Source organism: Puma concolor, chromosome D3, assembly GCF_028749965.1.
Source record: "Puma concolor isolate L17-30 chromosome D3, mPumCon1.1.hap2, whole genome shotgun sequence".
NCBI classification, from domain to species: Eukaryota; Metazoa; Chordata; class Mammalia; order Carnivora; family Felidae; genus Puma; species Puma concolor.
The window spans coordinates 28,407,335-28,425,623 of NC_141678.1; the positions used below are offsets into that span (position 1 = coordinate 28,407,335).

Sequence of the window (18,289 nt, forward strand, 5' to 3'; positions counted from 1 at the left end):
CATTCATATTGTTGTATACCCATCACTACCATCCCCCTTCAGAACTATTTTCCTTTTGTAAAACTGAAACTCTGGACCCATTAAACAATAACTAGGAGAGGAAGGAATGAGGAACTTCCTCTCTCAGTCCCTGGCATATACCATTATATTTTCTGTCTCTACAATTTTGACTACTCTAGATACCTAATATATGTAGAATCATACAATATTTGTCTTTTTTTGACTGGGTTATTTCACTTAGCATGATGTGTTTCTTTGCAATTTTTTTTATTTAAAGTTTATTTTGTCTGAAATTAACCATTCTGCTCTCTTTCAATTTGCATGGAGTATCTTTTTTCATCCTTTCACTTTTGACCTCTTTGTGTCTTTGGATCTAAAATGAGTCTTGCTAGATAGCATATAGTTGGATCACGTTTTTGTATCTGTTTTGTCAGTCTATGTCTTTTGATTGGAGAGTTTAATCCATTTACATTTAATGTGTGCTGATGAAGGACTTCTGTCATTTTACTATTTGTTTTCTACATACTCTATGGCTTTTTTGTCCTTCATTTCTTACATTACTATCTTTTCCTTATGTTTACTTGGTGTTTTTTGTTTTTGTTTTTGTTTTGTGTGAAAACATTTAAACTCCTTTCTTGTTTCTTTTGTGTATATTCTACAGCTGTTTTCTTTGTGTTTTCTATGGAGACTATATTTAACATTCTGAAGTTATAACAATCTAATTTGAAATTATACTGGCTTAACATTTTTTATGCAAAATTTTTATTTTTTATCTTTTTAATATAACGTATTGTCAAATAGGCTGACCTACAGTGTGTAAAGTGTGCTCTTGATTTTTGGGGTAGATTCCCATGGTTCATCACTTACATACAACACCCAGTGCTCCTCCCAACAAGTGCCCTCCTCAATGCCCATCACCCTTTTCCCCTCTCCTCCACCCCCCCCATCTACCCTCAGTTTGTTCTCTGTGTTCAAGAGTCTCTTATGGTTTGCCTCCCTCCCTCTCTGTTTGTATCTATTGATAACATACAGAAACTCTGTTCGTTTACATCTCCATTCCCACTTCTTTTATTGTCGCAGAATTACATCTTTATACATTGTGTATCCAAAAACATAAACTAATTATTATTTTCTATGCATTCATCTCTTGAGTTATGTAGAAAACAAAAAGTATAGTTACAGACTAGTTACAATAATACTAGTTTTTAGACTACTCACTGATTTTTTAATATTGGAGTCTATTAAATCATGTTGAAAACAAAAGATGAAGTTACAAACCAAAGTTACAATAATACTAGCTTTTATAATTACCCATGTATTTACCTTTATTGAGATCTTTATTTCTTCAGATGGCTTTGAGTTACTATCTAATGTCCTTTTAACCTGCAGGAATCCCTTTAGCGTTTCTTATAAGAGTGCTAGTGGTACCTGACTCCCTTAGCTTTTGTTTATCTTGGAATGTTTTAATTTCTTCCTCATATTTGAAGGACAGTTTTTCTGGATATAGGATTCTTGATTGAGAGGGATTTTTTTTTTCCTTTTTAGTGATACTACAGTTCTGTTTAAAATTTTATTTCCAAATTGTTTGCTGCTGGCATCCAGAAATTCTGTTGGTATTTTTGTATATTGACCTCATATCCTGCAGTATTGTTATATTCACCTATTAGTGCTGATAATGCTTTGTAGTTTGGTAGATTCCTTAGGACTTTCTTTGTAAACAGTTATGTTGTCTGTGAATGAAGGCAGTTTTACTTCTTTTTTTGTTTGTTTGTTTTTATGCCTTTTACTTTTCTTGCCTTATTGCATTAGCTAGGATATCCTGTACAGTGCCCAAAAAAAAGTGGTCAAATAATCCTTGCATTGGTCCTAATTTGGGGGGAAAGAGTATTTCATGTTAGTTCTAAGTTTTGCATAGATACAAAGATCAAAACTCCGCTTTTTATCAGAGGTGGAAACAATATGAATCTCTTACCAGAGGATGGATACTAAAGCCTATTGTCTAGAACCTAGTTGCCCTGTTGGGTGCTACCCACATGAGGTTGTTTAAATTTAAATTAATTAAAGTTAAATGAAAGTAAAAATTCATTTTCCTTAAATGTGTCTTACCAGACACATTTCAAATGCCTAATAGCCACATGTAGCTAGTGTCTTCTGTACTGGGTAGTGCTGGTACAGAACATTTCCAACATTGTAGAAAATTCTATTTAACAGCACTGATCTAGAATTTAAGATTAAATGACCCTGTTATGTGGACAAGTTGTTTAATTTGAAGGGATGATAGTATTCTTTCCTGAAAGTTGGAGATGCCAAAGAAAGATTGTCTTATTGTTGTTGCCTTATCCTGAAAAAATATTTTAAAACTAGAAAAAATCAATTTAAAACTGATTCACTTGATAGTTGCTTCAAAAGAACTAATTTCTGGGGCACCTTGGGTGGCTCAGTGAGTTAAGTGTCTGACTTTGGTTCAGGTTATGATCTCATGGCTTTTGAGTTTAAGCCTTGCATTGGGCTGTGTGCTGACAGCTCAGAGCCTGGAGCCTGCTTCAGAGTCTGTCTCCCTCTCTCTCTGCCCCATCTCCACTTGCGCTCTGCCTCTCTCTCTCTCAGATATAAATAAATATTAAAAATAAAAAACAAAAGCACTGATTTATGATTGTTATTCATATATTCTACATTTACACACTTTTACATTCTTCTGAAGGAGGCTCTTCTCAATATTGAGACATCAAGGTGTGGTTAATTACTACTCAGGCAAATTTCTTTCCCCTCTTAATCAGATTAGCTGTAAGTTTTACAACTTAAAATAATATTAAAAGGATTCAGAATTAAGAGTATAAGAATATGGGGGCTCCTGGGTGGCTCAGTTGGTTCAGCATCCAACTCTTGGTTTCAGCTCAGGTCATGATCTCACTGTTCGTGGGTTTGAGCCCCATATCTGGCTCCATGCTTATAGTGCTTGGGGTTTGCTTTCCCTCCTTCTCTCTCTGCCCCTCCTGTGCTCGCTCTCTCTCTCTCTCTCTCTCTTTCCCTCTCTCAAAATAAGTAAAATAAACTTTAAATAAAAATAAATGAATAAATAAATAAGAGTGTAAGAATTTGTCTTTCAGATTTTCAATTTATCTTTCTCTAATCTCCATCACATCAAATACTAGCTGGAAAGACACTTCAAATCTTTAATATTGAAATGAAGAGTAAAATGAAGTCTCATACCATGGCAGAAGAGGTGATTTTCTGGAAATGGGTCTCTGTGAATACTGTTGCCCTTGTGACTGAGACAACAGTCTACCACTGGAGCATGGAAGGTGACTCTCAGCCTGTGAAGATGTTTGATAGACATGCCAGTCTGGCAGGGTGCCAGATGATCCACTACCGGACTGATGAGTATCAGAAGTGGCTGCTCCTCGTTGGCATCTCAGCTCAGGTAAGCTTTTGGCTGCCTTCAGGGACTGGTCTGATGGAGTGTAAAGGTGTAATATTAAAATTGGTATAGGTGTGAGGCAGAGGAAATAGGTCCCAGCCTAAAAGAATTAGAAATTGACAAGAAATCCAAACTTTGGGTCATATAAGAATTGTAATTTAGGGGCGCCTGGGTGGCGCAGTCGGTTAAGCGTCCGACTTCAACCAGGTCACGATCTCACGGTCCGTGAGTTCGAGCCCCGCGTCGGGCTCTGGGCTGATGGCTCAGAGCCTGGAGCCTGTTTCCGATTCTGTGTCTCCCTCTCTCTCTGCCCCTTGCCCGTTCATGCTCTGTCTCTCTCTGTCCCAAAAATAAATAAATAAACGTTGAAAAAAAAAAAAAAAAAATTAAAAAAAAAAAAAAAAAAAAAAAAAAAAAAAAAAAAAAAAGAATTGTAATTTAACTTTGGCCCATTAACTATACTGTATTCCATTGGGTTACTGATATTCATTCCATAAACTATTTCTGGCACAGTTTTGAGAAGTGAATTGTTGAGGAATTTTGTAGAGGCACTTGGAATTTATAGATTTATGGGAAGTAGTTTTGGGGCTTTTTTAGGGCTTTAATGGAATGTTACTAATTCGTATACTTTTATAATGAAAGCAGTAACTTTCTGCTGTGCTTCCTTTTTTCATTCCTGGGGGCTAATTCAGTTACCAGATACTTGGTACTATAGGATGTTGGTCTTAGATCTTTATTAGCTAATTCTAGCCATTGAATGGTCTTCCTTAGCCTAGTGGGGAAAGTATAAATGTGGAATTCTAGCACTTAGAGAACTGTCAGACATTCGAAGAAAGTGCTGTGGGAGCTGTAAGAGAAAGCGCTCATAACAGAGGGGGCCTCTAAGCTGCATTTTGGCGGCTATAAAAGTGCACTTGAGAAGGAAAGTGTGTGCAAAGGCATGGAAGTGGAAGAGAATGGCTCTTTCTTTGAGTCCGGGGTCATCCACCTTGGCTGATACCTATGGGATGCATAAGAGACAGCTAGAGGGGCAAGGCTGAGAGATGGGTGGGGGCAAGACTGAGGTACATGCTGCTGGCAGTGGGAATTGTGCAACGGGTTTTAAAGTGAGAGTGATATGATTTATTTTCCTTCTCTGCAGCGTGTTGGGATAGAAACAATGCTGTCAGTGATATTGAGGAGGGACCACCATGAAGACTGGAGGCTGGGAAGCTAGTTGACAGGCAGATACAGGAATAAAGCCATAAAGTGTATTCTGGAGTAAAGACATGTATGAGAAGGGTGAAGAGTGAGCAAAGCTGGAAGGAGTACTTCTCTCCACTTTGGAAGTCTCCTCCACTCTGCAACGCCCAGAAGAAGTGAGCCTAGAGATGAACTGGAGATGCAAGGGCTGAGATTTTATTTTCATTTGTTTGTTTATTATTTTGCTAAGTAACCTCTATGCCCAACGTTGGGCTTGAACTCACAACCCTGAGATCAAGAGTTGCATGCTCTAATTGACTGAGCCAGCCAGGTACCCTGAGGCAAAGCTTGAGATTTTAGAGATAAAATGGCTAGAACCTGGAGGTGCATGAGATGCCTCTCAGGGAGAGGAGAGTTGGATGATGGCCTAGCATTTGTCTCAGAATGAGGCATAGATGAGGGAGAGTTGAACCTCTGCTCTAACCCTTCATCTTTGTATTACACTGACAAGTTTGTCTCCTCAGATGATCTGGGGGTTCTTTGGTGTAATTTAAGGGACTTGCTTAGCCACAGAGCCTTTCCGTGATAGGCCCATGGCTTCCATTCAGCCCCAGTTACTTCTGGTTGTCAGGGCTGAGAGTTAAGCTGGAATGACAATATTATTGGTAGGAAACGTCACATCACATCTGGAATAATAGATATTCCCATTGCTTCTACATGTGACATAACATTATAATAGTTCACCCATAACAGTTTGTTTGGGTCTAATTGCCCAGATTCCATAAAAGGAGTAATTTTACACGTAGGCCATTTTCTGTGGTGTATCATCTATTAGCTGGAATTATTGCCTCTTGGGAATTTTACTAACCCTAGATTAGATGCTGTTTATGGAGTTTTTCTCCTTTCTGGAAACTCTTCCTTTGGCTTTCCACTGAAAGGATTTGGATGTTGCTGACCCTTATGGTGGGCAGAGGTTGCAGACAGCTCAGGTGTTGCTAATGTTTGTGATGTGAGGGGTGAGGAGTGTACCTTACACAGAGCCTGCAGATGCTGAGATGAATTGTGAGAGAGTCACAGACAGGTAAAACCTATATGACACATGCTGTCATGGTAAATTTCCAAGATGGTATTGGCATGAAAAGAAAGAATTGGCAGTCTACATACTCAATGCAATCCCTATCAAAGTAACACCAGCATTCTTCACAGAGCTAGAACAAATAATCCTAAAATTTGTATGGAACCAGAAAAGACCCTGAATAGCCAAAGCAATCTTGAAAAAGAAAACCAAAGCAGGAGGCATCACAATCCCAGACTTGAAGCTATACTACAAAGCTGTAATCATCAAAACAGTATGGTACTGGCACAAGAACAGACACTCAGATCAATGGAACAGAATGGAGAACCCAGAAATGGACCCACAAATGTATGGCCAACTAATCTTTGACAAAGCAGGAAAGAATATCCAATGGAATAAAGACAGTCTCTTCAGCAAGTGGTGCTGGGAAAACTGGACAACGAGATACAGAAGAATGAACCTGGACCACTTTCTTACACCATACACAAAAATAAACTCAAAATGGATGAAAGACCTCAATGTAAGACAGGAAGCCATCAAAATCCTCGAGGAGAAAGCAGGCAAAAACCTCTTTGATCTTGGCCACAACTTCTTACTCAACATGTCTCCAGAGGCAAGGGAAACAAAAGCAAAAATGAACTACTGGGACCTCATCAAAATAAAAAGCTTCTGCACAGCGAAGGAAACAATCAGCAAAACTAAAAGGCAACTGACAGAATGGGAGAAGATATTTGCAAATGACATATCATATAAAGGGTTAGTATCTAAAATCTATAAAGAACTTATCAAACTCCACACCCAAAAAGCAAATAATCCAGTGAAGAAATGGGCAAGAGACATGAATAGACACTTCTCCAAGGAAGACATCCAGATGGCCAACCAACACATGAAAAAATGCTCCACATCACTCATCATCAAGGAAATACAAATCAAAACCACAATGAGATACCACCTCACACCTGTCAGAATGGCTAACATTAACAACTCAGGCAACAACAGATGTTGGCGAGGATGCGGAGAAAGAGGATCTCTTTTGCATTGTTGGTGGCAGTGCAAGCTGGTGCAGCCACTCTGGAAAACAGTATGGAGGTTCCTCAAAAAACTGAAAATAGAACTACCCTATGACCCAGCAATTGCACTACTAGGCATTTATCCACGGGATACAGGTATGCTGTTTCAAAGGGACACATGCACCCCATGTTTACAGCAGCACTATCAACAATAGCCAAAGTATGGAAAGAGCCCAAATGTCCATCAGTGGATGAATGGATACAGAAAATGTGGTGTATATATATATATATATATATATATATATATACACAATAGAGTATTACTTGGCAATCAAAAAGAATGAAATCTTGCCATTTGCAATTACATGGATGGAACTGGAGGGTATTATGCTAAGTGAAATTAGTCAGAGAAAGACAAAAATCATATGACTTCACTCATATGAGGACTTTAAGAGACAAAACAGATGAACATAAGGGAAGGGAAACAAAAAGAATATAAAAACAGAGAGGGGGACAAAACAGAAGAGACTCATAAATATGGAGAACAAACTGAGGGTTGCTGGAGGGGTTGTGGGAGGGGGGATGGGCTAAATGGGTAAGGGGCATTAAGGAACCTACTCCTGAAATCATTGTTTCACTATATGCTAACTAATTTGGATATAACTTTTAAAAAATAAAATTAAAAAAAAAGAATTGGGGGTACCTTTGTGGCTCAGTCAGTTAAGCATCTGCCTCTTGATTTTGGCTCAGATCATGATTTCATGCCATGGGATCAAGCCCCGCTTTGGGCTCCATGCTGGGTGTAGAGCCTGGTTGGAATTCTCTCCCTTCCTCTCCTCCTGCCCCTCCTCACCCTTGAAAAGAAGAGAGAAGAGAAGAGAAGAGAAGAGAAGAGAAGAGAAGAGAAGAGAAAGAAAAAGAAGAAAGGAAGGAAGGAAGGAAGGAAGGAAGGAAGGAAGGAAGGAAGGAAGGAAGGAAGGAAGGAAAGAGAAAGAAAGAAAGAAAGAAAGAAAGAAAGAAAGAAAGAAAGAAAGGAAAGAAAGAAGAAAAGAAAGAAAGAAAGAAAGAAAAAGAAAGAAAGAGAAAGAAAGAAAAAGAAAGAAAGAATTGATTTACTCTCCCTTTGTGAAGACAGGAGGGGAGCTGGAAGATCTCTCTTCGATAGCCTTTCATGCTATTCAAGAGTCAGGGGGAAAGTTACGCATTTTGAACCTTTATGTTGCTTTCAGAAAGAGTACCCTAGAATTATAGGACCTCAACCAGAAACAAAATTATTCACAGTATAGCCTTTGTTACTCTTCCCCTAGTTGCCCAAAATACTTTTTGTTTTTGAATTTCCTTTTTATTCCATGAAGCTCAATCTTTGTACTGAATCTGATCTGGAAATGTGTTTGTTTCCCCAGAAATGATGATGTCTGAGGGGTTGGAATGAAGCTTTGAGCTAAGACTTATAAAACTAGATCACAGTTCGTTCATTCCACACTTTATACCTGCCTCTAATACTTTCTCAAAAGCCTTTTGCTCCAGTTTGACCAGAGTACTTCAAGTGTTACTTTTTTCTTTTAGCCAGAGGTCAGCATATTTTTTTCTATAAAGGCCCAGATAGTAAATGTGTTTTGCTTTTGGGGCCAAAAAAATACCATCTTTGTCACAGCTGTTCAACTGTGAAGTTTTAGTACAGGCAACCATAGACAGTATGTAAATGAGCATGACTTCATGCCAGTACAATTTTATTTACAAAAACAGGTGGGACAAACCATACAGAAATAAAAAGGATTAGTGAGGAAAAAAAAAGGATTAGTGAGGAATACTAAGAATATTGTATACAAATAAATTTGATAACTTAGATGAAAGGACTAATTCCAGGAAGACATAGATTACTGACATTGACTCAGGAAGAAATAGAAAATCTGAATAAGCCTATACAACAAGTTAAGACAGTCAACTAGTAATGAAAAAACTACCCACAAAGAACAACTCTGACCCAGATGGTTTCACTGGTTAATTCTACCAAATATTCAAAGAAAAATTAGTACTAATCCTTCACAAAGTTTTCCAAAATGTAGAAGAGGGAACACCTCTCAGTTCATCCTCTGAGGCCAGTAGTACCCAGATAAAAAAACAAAGACATCACAAGGAAAGAAAACTGCAGACTGTTATCTCCTTTGAATATAGATGTAAAAATCTTCAACAATATACTAATAAACTGAATCCAGCAACATATAAAAAGAATTATATGTCATGACCAAGTGGGATTTGTCTAAGAACACAAGGTAAGGTTTAATATCCAAAAATCAATTAAAATAATGCATAATATTAATAGAATAAAAGACAAAAACCATATGGTCATCTCAGCAGACACAGAAAAGGCATATGATAAAATCTAACACCTTTCTTGATAAAAATGTTCAACAAACTAGGAATAAAAAGGAACTTCCTTAACCTGATAAAGGGCATCTGAGAAAAGCACACAGCTAACATCTTACTTAATAGTGAAAGACTGAAAGTTTTCCCCTAAGATCAGAACAAGACAGAGATGTCCACTTTTGCCACTTCTGTTCAACATTGGACTAGGAAGTAGCCAGAGCAATTAGAAAAAAAATAAAAGGCATTATGATTTGAAAGGAATAATTGAAACTATCTCTGTTTGCAGATGACATGATTTTGTATGTTGAAAATCCCAAGGTATCCAATAAAAAAAAACTCTAGAAGTAACAAGTACAGTAAGGTTACAGAAAGCGAGATCAATATACAGAAATCAATTGTGTTTTTATACACTTGCAATGAGCCATTAAAAAATGAAATTCCATTTATAATAGCATCAAAAAGAATAAAATACTTAGGAATAAGTTTAACAAAAGATATGTATAACTTATATTAAAATTATAAAACACTGTTGAAAGTAATTAAAGAAGATCTAAATAAATGGGAAAACATCTCATGTTCATAGTAGTTAATATTTTTAAGATGTTAATACACCCCAAATTGATCTGAAGGTTCAGTGTAATCCCTATCAGAATACCAGCTAACTTCTTTGTAGAAATTATACAAGCTGACCCTAAAATTCATATGGAATTGCAAGGAACTCAGAACAGCCAAAAACAGTCTTGATGAAAACGAAACAAAGTAAGAGGAGGCATACTTCTCAATTTCAAGGCTTGCTACACACAGTAATCAAGATAGTACAGTACAAAGATAATAATAGACATATTAGATCAGTGAGATAGAATTGAGAGTCCAGAAACATACCTTTACATTTATGGTCAGTTGATTGTTTTGGTAAGGATGCCAAGACAATTCAGTGAAGGAAAGAATAGTCTGTTCAACAAATGGTTTGGCAACTCTGGATATCTGTATGTACAAAAGCATGAAATTGAACTCCTACCTCTGAGAGTGGATCAGACCCAAATGTAAGAGCTGAAGCTATAAAACTCTTAGAAGAAAACATAGGAGCCAATCTTAGTGACCTTGAGTTAAGCAGAACCTTTGTAGATACAACATCAAAAGCATAAGCAGCAAAAGAAAAACAGATAAAACAAAATCTTTTGTGCTACAAATGATACCATCAATAAAGTGAAAAAATAACCATTTGGAGAAAATATTTCAAAAATCAGATATCTAACAAGGGACTTGTATCCAGAATATATAAAGAACTCTTACAACTCAATAATAAAAAGGCAGATAATTCGTTTTATAAATGGATAAATGCTTTGAACAGGTATTTCTCCAACATGCTATCTACATGGCCAGTAACACATGAAGAGATGTTCAACATCATTAGTCATTGTGGAAATACAAATCAAAACCACAATGTGAGGGGCGCCTGGCTGGCCCAGTCACTAGAACATGCAACTCTTGATCTCAGGGTCATGATTTCAAGCTCCACATTGGGGGTAGAGCTTACTTTAAAAAGCAAAACAAACATAAAATGTGGTATCACTTCATACCTACTAGGATGGCTATAATAAAAAAGATCGACAATAACAAATGTTTCCAAGGATGTAGAGAAATCAAAACCCTCATAACATTACTAATGTAAGTGTAAAATGCACAGCATAGTTTGGCAGTTCCTCAAAAAGTTAAATGTAGAGTTAACATGTGACCTAGGAATTCCACTCCTAGTTATATACCCAAGAGAAATGAGATATACATCCACACAAAGTATTATACACAGAACATCAGGATTGGTGGAGAAAGGACCTTTGAAAATCTGCTCCATAAAAGCAGTGAGAACATTGGCAAAAATTCTCAAGTCAACTTTTTCAGAGTTCTGGAAGTTAACCACAGGCTTAACAAAAATCCAGAGAACTTTTATTTCAGAACATTTGCTGTATCTCAGAACAGCAAGTGTAGTGACATTTTATCTTGTGCTATTCCCATTCCCCTTCGTACAGCTTTCTGTTGATAGCCTTGAGAACCAATAGCTCCACAAATTGGTGAAATACAGCAATAGCTTCTAAAGGAGGCAAGAATGGTTTAGAGCTCCCCCAAAAGCACCTTTCCCAGATAAATGTCCTTATTTGACATGTCTAGCAATTTCTTGGAAATCTCCATTCACAGACCTTGTCTTTTATTTCTTACTCCGTGCAAACAGCCTTATCTCCTGGGACACTTACCATACACCATCAGTAGCAATTGTTTAACATCCAGCTGCCTGTGGGAATGATAGTAGTTGAGGCAAATAAGAAGCTGACTAAAAAATTAAAAAGAAAGAAGGCTGTGGAATGAGGTGTTTATAGGGGGCTTTCAAAAGCTGCAGCATATATTCTTGGGAATCTGGAAGACCATGTACATGCACAGGGCTGTGCACCTTCCCAAGAAAGAATTGACAAGGGCCTAAGTTCTCACCTCTGGTTGATCCCGAGGCTCTGTACAGGCAGGATGTAAAGGCTAAAGTAATATTGTAAGCTGCCTGTCAGAATATTGAAGACATGTCTCAACCCACACACACAATCTCAGCAAAGGCTGAGACTCAAGGCATTTATTTAAGGAATCTCTTTCAAATTATTAACTGACCAGTAAACTGAGTAGACACCGCAGTGACCACATATGACAAAGAATACAAGCTTTACAGAATCAGTTCAGAAAATGTGCTGAGCACACAACTACAGTAAGCCCAGGAAAGGGGGAATATCTGATTTCCAGAATTGTTACTTTATGTTATTTAAAATACCCAGCTTGCAGGGCGCCTGGGTGGCTCTGTCGCTTGGGCGTCCGACTTCAGCTCAGGTCATGATCTCACAGTGTGAGTTTGAGCCCCGCGTCAGGCTCTGTGCTGACAGCTCAGAGCCTAGAGCCTGCTTCGGATTCTGTGTCTCCCTCTCTCTCTGCCCCTCCCCTGCTCATGCTCTGTCTTTCTCTCTCTGTCAAAAATAAAAATAAACATTTAAAAAAAATTAAAAAAAAATACCTGGCTTGTAACAACAACAGCAAAAATGAAATGTGCAAAGAAACAAAGTATAACCCATACTCAAAGTAGTCAATAGAGACTGTTTTGAGGAAGCCCAGGCTTGGAGTTACTTTCAAAAAGACTTTATGTCAGCTGTTTTAAATATGTTCAGAGAACTAATGGAAAGCATACCCAAAGAACTAAAGGAAAATGTGAGAACAGTGTCTCCCCACATAAATCATAACAATAAATAACTAGGAAAAACACATAGCATACAGACTTGTTCAGTTACTGTGTTGTACACCTGAAAGTAATGTAACATTGTGTATCCACATTGTATATTCATTATTGTGTATTCATCAATAACACTGTATTCAAAAAAAGTGAGTTTTACAGTTGCATCAAAAATTTTAAATAAGAATGAATCTAAAATGAATATGTGAGCTTTTGCGTGCTCTCTCTCTAAAACAAAATTACAAAAAATATTATATAATAAAAAAAAACAGCCTAGAGGTTGCCTGGCTGACTCAGTCAGTAAAGCATACAAGTCTTGATCTCAGATTTGTGAGTTCAAGCGCCATGTAGGACATAAAGCCTGCTTTAAAAAAAAAAAGGCACATAGATTTGTGGAATACCACTGAGTAGGATAACATAAACATACTGGGAGTCCCACAAGGAGAGAAAGAAAGGGGAAGAAAGAGTATTTGAAGAAATAATGGCCCCATACTTAGCAAATTTGATGAAAACCATTAATCTATGCATTGAGGAAGCTCAGAGAGATCCACACCCAGATATATCATAACTAAACTATCAAAAGACAAAGAATCTTGGGGCGCCTGGGTGGCGCAGTCGGTTAGGCGTCCGACTTCAGCCAGGTCACGATCTCGCGCTCCGTGAGTTCGAGCCCCGCGTCGGGCTCTGGGCTGATGGCTCAGAGCCTGGAGCCTGTTTCCGATTCTGTGTCTCCCTCTCTCTCTGCCCCTCCCCCGTTCATGCTGTGTCTCTCTCTGTCCCAAAAATAAATAAATGTTGAAAAAAAAAAAAAAAAAAAAGACAAAGAATCTTGACAGCAGTTATAAAGAAGTAAACTAATCTTGTACAATGGACTCTCAATAAGATTAACAACTGATTTCTCATCAGAAACTATCCAGGCCAGAAGCCAGTGGTATGATATAATCAAAGTGCTTTAAAAAAAACAATGAAAGATTGTCCACCAAGGATTCTATATCTAGCAAAATTATTCTTCAAATAATGGAGGGGAAATTAAGGCATTTCCAAGTAAACAAAAACTGAGAGAATTTGTCTCTAATAGATCTGTCCTATAAAAAATACTAAAGAGAATCTTTCAGGTCGAAGTGAAAGGATCCAAGTCAGTAATGCAAACCCATGAATAAATAAAGAGCACTGGTATGAATAACTATATAGGAAAATATAAAAGATTGCATAAGTATAGTTTTTGATTTTGACTTTTTTTTTCTTGTGAGTTAAAAGACTACTAAAGCAATGATTATAAATCTGTGTTAGTAGGTAGATAAAATATATGAATAATGTACTTTGTATGACAAAACTAAGGAGGAATGGAGCTATAAAGATGCAAAGTTTTTGTATACTATAGATATTATATTGATATTAATCCAAATTAGATTGTTATAAATTAAGAGGTTAATTATAATCCTGAGGCAACCACTAAGAAAGTGACCTATAAAAATCGTAAAAGAAATAATGAGATAATCAAAATGACCCACTAGAAAATCTCTATTTAACACAGAAGAAGGTAGTAATAAAGTAATAGAGAAACAAAGAAGACCTAAGACAGAAAACAAATAGCAAACTGTCAGAAGTAAATCTTACCTTATCAGTAATTGCATTAAATGGATTCAACACTTACAGGGCAGAGATTGGCAGAATATTTAATGTTTTTTTTTTAAGTTTATTTATTTATTTTGAGAGGGAGAAAGAGACAGAGCATGCAAGCAGGGGAGGGACAGATAGAGAGAGAGAAAGAGAGAGGGAGAATCCCAAGCAGGTTCTGCACTGTCAGTGCAGAGCCTGATGCAGGGCTTAAACTTACAAGCTGTGAGATCATGAACTGGGCCAAAACCACAAATCAGACGCCTAACTGACTGAACCGCCCAGGCTCCCCAGAGATTGGCAGAATATTAAAAAAATTAATAAAACAATAACCCATGATCCAACTATTTATGCTGTCTACAAGAGACACAGTTTAAATTCAAAGATACAATGGGTTGAAAGAAGAATGGGAAAGATACACCATGTAAATTGTGCCCAAAAGAAGCTGAATGGCTATCTTAATATCAGATAAAATAGACTTTAAGATAAAAATTGTTACTAAAATCTAATATACAAATATTTGTTCATAGCAACATTATTTATTTTATTAAGTTTATATTTAAATTCCAGTTAACATACAGTGTTATATTAGTTTCAGGGGTACTTGCAGTACAACACTTGGTGCCCATAGCAAGTGCACTCCTTAATCCCCATCACCCATTTTACTCTCCCACCACCCTCCCACCTCCCCTCTGGTAGCCATCAGTTACAACATTATTTATTTTAGCCAAAAGGTGGAAACAGCCCAGATGTTCATCAACTGATAAATGCATAAATAAAATGTATATTCCATACAGTGTGATATTTATTTAACAATAAAAAGAAATGAAGTACAGTTGACTGTTGAACAACATGGGTTTGAACTACAAGGGTCCACCTATACATGGATCTTTTTTAGTAAATACAATATAGTACTGTAAATGTATTTTCTCTTATGATTTTCTTAACATTTTCTTTTCTCTAGCTTACTTTATTGTAATGAATGCAGTATATAATACATATAACATACAAAATGCATGCTCTTTGACTATGTTGTTGCTAAGGCTTCTAGTCAACAGTTATTAGTAGTTAAGTTTCTGGAGAGTCAAAAGCTATAGGTTTTTGACTGTGTCAGGGGTCCATGACCCTAACCCTCACATTGCTCAAGTGTCAACTCTACTAATATGTGCTATACCATGTTTAACCTTGGAAATATTAAGCTAAGTGAAAGATACCAACACAAAAAAACACATATTGTATGATTCCATTTTATGAGACATTCAGAATATTTACGGAGATCAAAAATGGGTAGGTAGTTGCTTTAACTGGGGGTGGAATGTGGGAGGTAGGAATGGGGATTGACTGCTAAATGAGGTTTCTGTTAAGGGATGAAAGTACTACAAATTACATTTTAGCGATGGTTGTACAATCTTGTAAATAAACTGAAAAACATTGGATAGTATGCTTCAAATGAATGAATTATGTGATATATGAATTATATCTCAATAAAGTTGTTAAAAATACCTTTAGGAATCATACTTATTTATAAGGAGATCATCATGTTTGAGAAATATTTTAAAAGAAAAGATTGTGGGGCACCTGGGTGGCCTAGTCAGTTAATCGTCTGACTCTTGATTTTGGCTCAGGTCATGATCTCTGTGAGATCAAACCCCATATGGGGTTCTGCACTGGCAGTGCAGACCCTGCTTGGGATTCTCCCTCTCTCTCTGCCTCTCCCCCACTCATGCTCTGTATCTTCCTCAAAATAAACATTTAAAAATAAATAAATAAAAGATTATAAATCACAATGTTACTTATTTGTGTTTTACTGACAAAAATAAAAACCAACAAATAAAAAAATCCAAGCTGCTACTCTCACTATACTTCTGACACCAAAGATGCTAGCTTTTCTACACCAAACAGTTCTCTAATTCTCTAATTCTCTGTGGACATCAGCTGGAGGTCCAAGAATTAGTACAGACCCCACAGTTTAAGGGTTCAATCTCATAATACTGCCCCCATGTCTTCAGATGCCAGCCTCAAGCCCAGGCCACCAGTACCTCTGACCAACAAGCTGTAAATCAGGGGTTCCTAATTTGCTAGAATGGCTCATATAGCCCAGGAAGTTACTTTACTATTACTGGTTCATTAAAAAGGATGTATATTAAAAAGGAACTCTCTGAACTCTAAAATTTAGGGGTTTTTATGGAGATTTTCATTGCTCATTGGTGATTAACTCTGTCTCCAGACCCATTCCCTTTCCTGGAGGTCAGGGTGGGGTGAGGCTGAAAAAACTGTTAAGTATGCCTTGGTCCTTCTGGTGACGAGACCCCATCCTGAAGCTATCTAAGACCCCCCAGCCACCAGTCATTCTCATTAGCCTACAAAAAACACTTCTAATCACTCCGGAGATTCCAAGGTTCTTAGAAGCTTTTTTTCTGACAAAGATCCACCTATCACTCATATCACTTAGGAAATTACAAGGGTTTTAGGAGTTGTGTCAGGAGCCAGGGACAAGGACTAAATATGTATTTCTTATACTACTACTCACACAAGCATTCAACAACAACAACAAACCTGTGGGCACAAGGATAGACATATAGACCAGTGGAATAGAACTGAGAGTCCAGGAATAAACCCATACATTTATGGCCAATTGATTTTTGACAGAGGTGGCAAGACCAGTCAGTGGGGAAAGACTGTCCTCTTCAATAAATGGTGCTAGGATACCAGGATATTCACATGCAAAAGAATGGAGTTGGACTCCTACCAAATACCATATATAAAAATTCAACATGGATCAAAGATCTAATATAAAAGGCAAAACTGTAAACCCTTGAGAAGAAGACATGGGAAATGTTCATGACTTTGTATTTGACAATGGATTCTTAGGTATACCACCAAAAGCATAATCAACAAAAAAAAAAAAATAGGTAAATTGGACTTAATCAAAATTGTCAACAAAGTGAAAAGACAAACGTACAGAATGGAAGAAAATATTTGTAAATCATATATCTGAGAAGAGTGTAGTATCTGGAAAATATAGAGAACATTTGTAACTCAACAATAAGATGTCCCAATATTAAAATGGGCAAAAAGAGTTCAACAGACATTTATCCAGAGATACACAAATAGCTGACAAGCACACGAAAAGATGTTCAACATCAATAGTCACTAGGGAATTGCAAATCAAGACCACAGTGAGGTACCACCCATTGGGATGGTTGTAATTTTTTTTAATGGGAAATAACAAGTATTGGCAAGGATGTGGAGTATTGGAATCCTTGTACATCAGTAGTGGAAATGTAAAATGATTCAGCTCCTGTGGAATACAGATTGATGGTTCCTCAAAAAATTTAACATAAAGTTACCTTTTGACCTAGCAATTCCACACCTAGGCATGTACCCAGGAAAAATAATGAAAACATGTCCATACAAAAACATGTCCATACACAGATATTCATAGCAGCATTATTTGTAATAGCTAAAAGATGAAAACAACCCAAAAGTTCACCATGGGATGAATGGATAAACCAAAATCTATACAGAAATGGAATACCACTCAACCCTAAAAAGGAATGAAGTACTGATACAGGCTACAACATGGATAAACCTTGAAAACCTCACTGAAGTGAAATAAGTCAGACACAAAAGGTCACATATTTTATGATTCCATTTATATGAAATATTTAGGTATCTACAAGACAAAAGATTAGTGGTTGTCAGGGGCTGGGGGGAGGGGAGATGGTCCCTAACTTTTAATATACACAGGGATTTTTTGAATAGTGGAAATGTTTTGAACCCATATAGAGGTGGTGGTTGCACAATATTGTGAATGTACTAAGTGTCTCTGAATTGAACTCTTTAAAATGGGTAATTTTATGTTACGTGAATTTAATCTCAATAGTAAGGAGACAGGAGATAGGAGGGTGGATTTTGGCCCACATGCCATTGTTTGCCTACCCCTGTCTAAGCATTTGCAAATACTTCCCTTTGTTAGAGCTTTTCTCTTCACCTTGTGACCTCTTACTCCAGCCTAGGTGTCACTAGGAAGCCTTCCCTGACTCAACAGACTGTGTGAGGTCACAGCATTTCACTCTATCCTGGCTCATAGCAGTCAGCACCCTGTATTTCTTGCTTCCTTGCTAGAAACTCTTATGTGTCCTTAAGGGAAGGGTCTGGGTCATACTTTCCTTTTTTCTTCTTCTTTTTTTTTTCCTTTTTTTAACTTTTTAATGTTTATTTTTGAGAGAGAGAGAGGGAGAGTGTACAAGCTGGGAAGGAGCAGAGAGAGAGAGGGAGACACAGAATCCAAAGCAGGCTCCAGGCTCTGAGCTATCAGCACAGAGCCCAATGTAGGGCCTGAACCCACAAACCATGAGATC

At 37.2% G+C, this 18,289-nt stretch overlaps 1 protein-coding gene across 2 annotated transcripts in view; it reads left to right on the forward strand.

Annotated features, from left to right (window-relative positions):
• The window catches only part of CLTCL1 (clathrin heavy chain like 1), a 103,414-nt gene that overhangs the window by 20,675 nt on the left and 64,450 nt on the right, over window positions 1-18,289 (forward strand). For both annotated transcript variants that reach the window (XM_086682271.1, XM_086682272.1), the window contains exon 3: window positions 3,153-3,421. In XM_086682271.1, coding sequence (XP_086538397.1) covers window positions 3,153-3,421 — 269 coding nt within the window. The remainder of the gene's footprint in view (window positions 1-3,152; window positions 3,422-18,289) is intronic.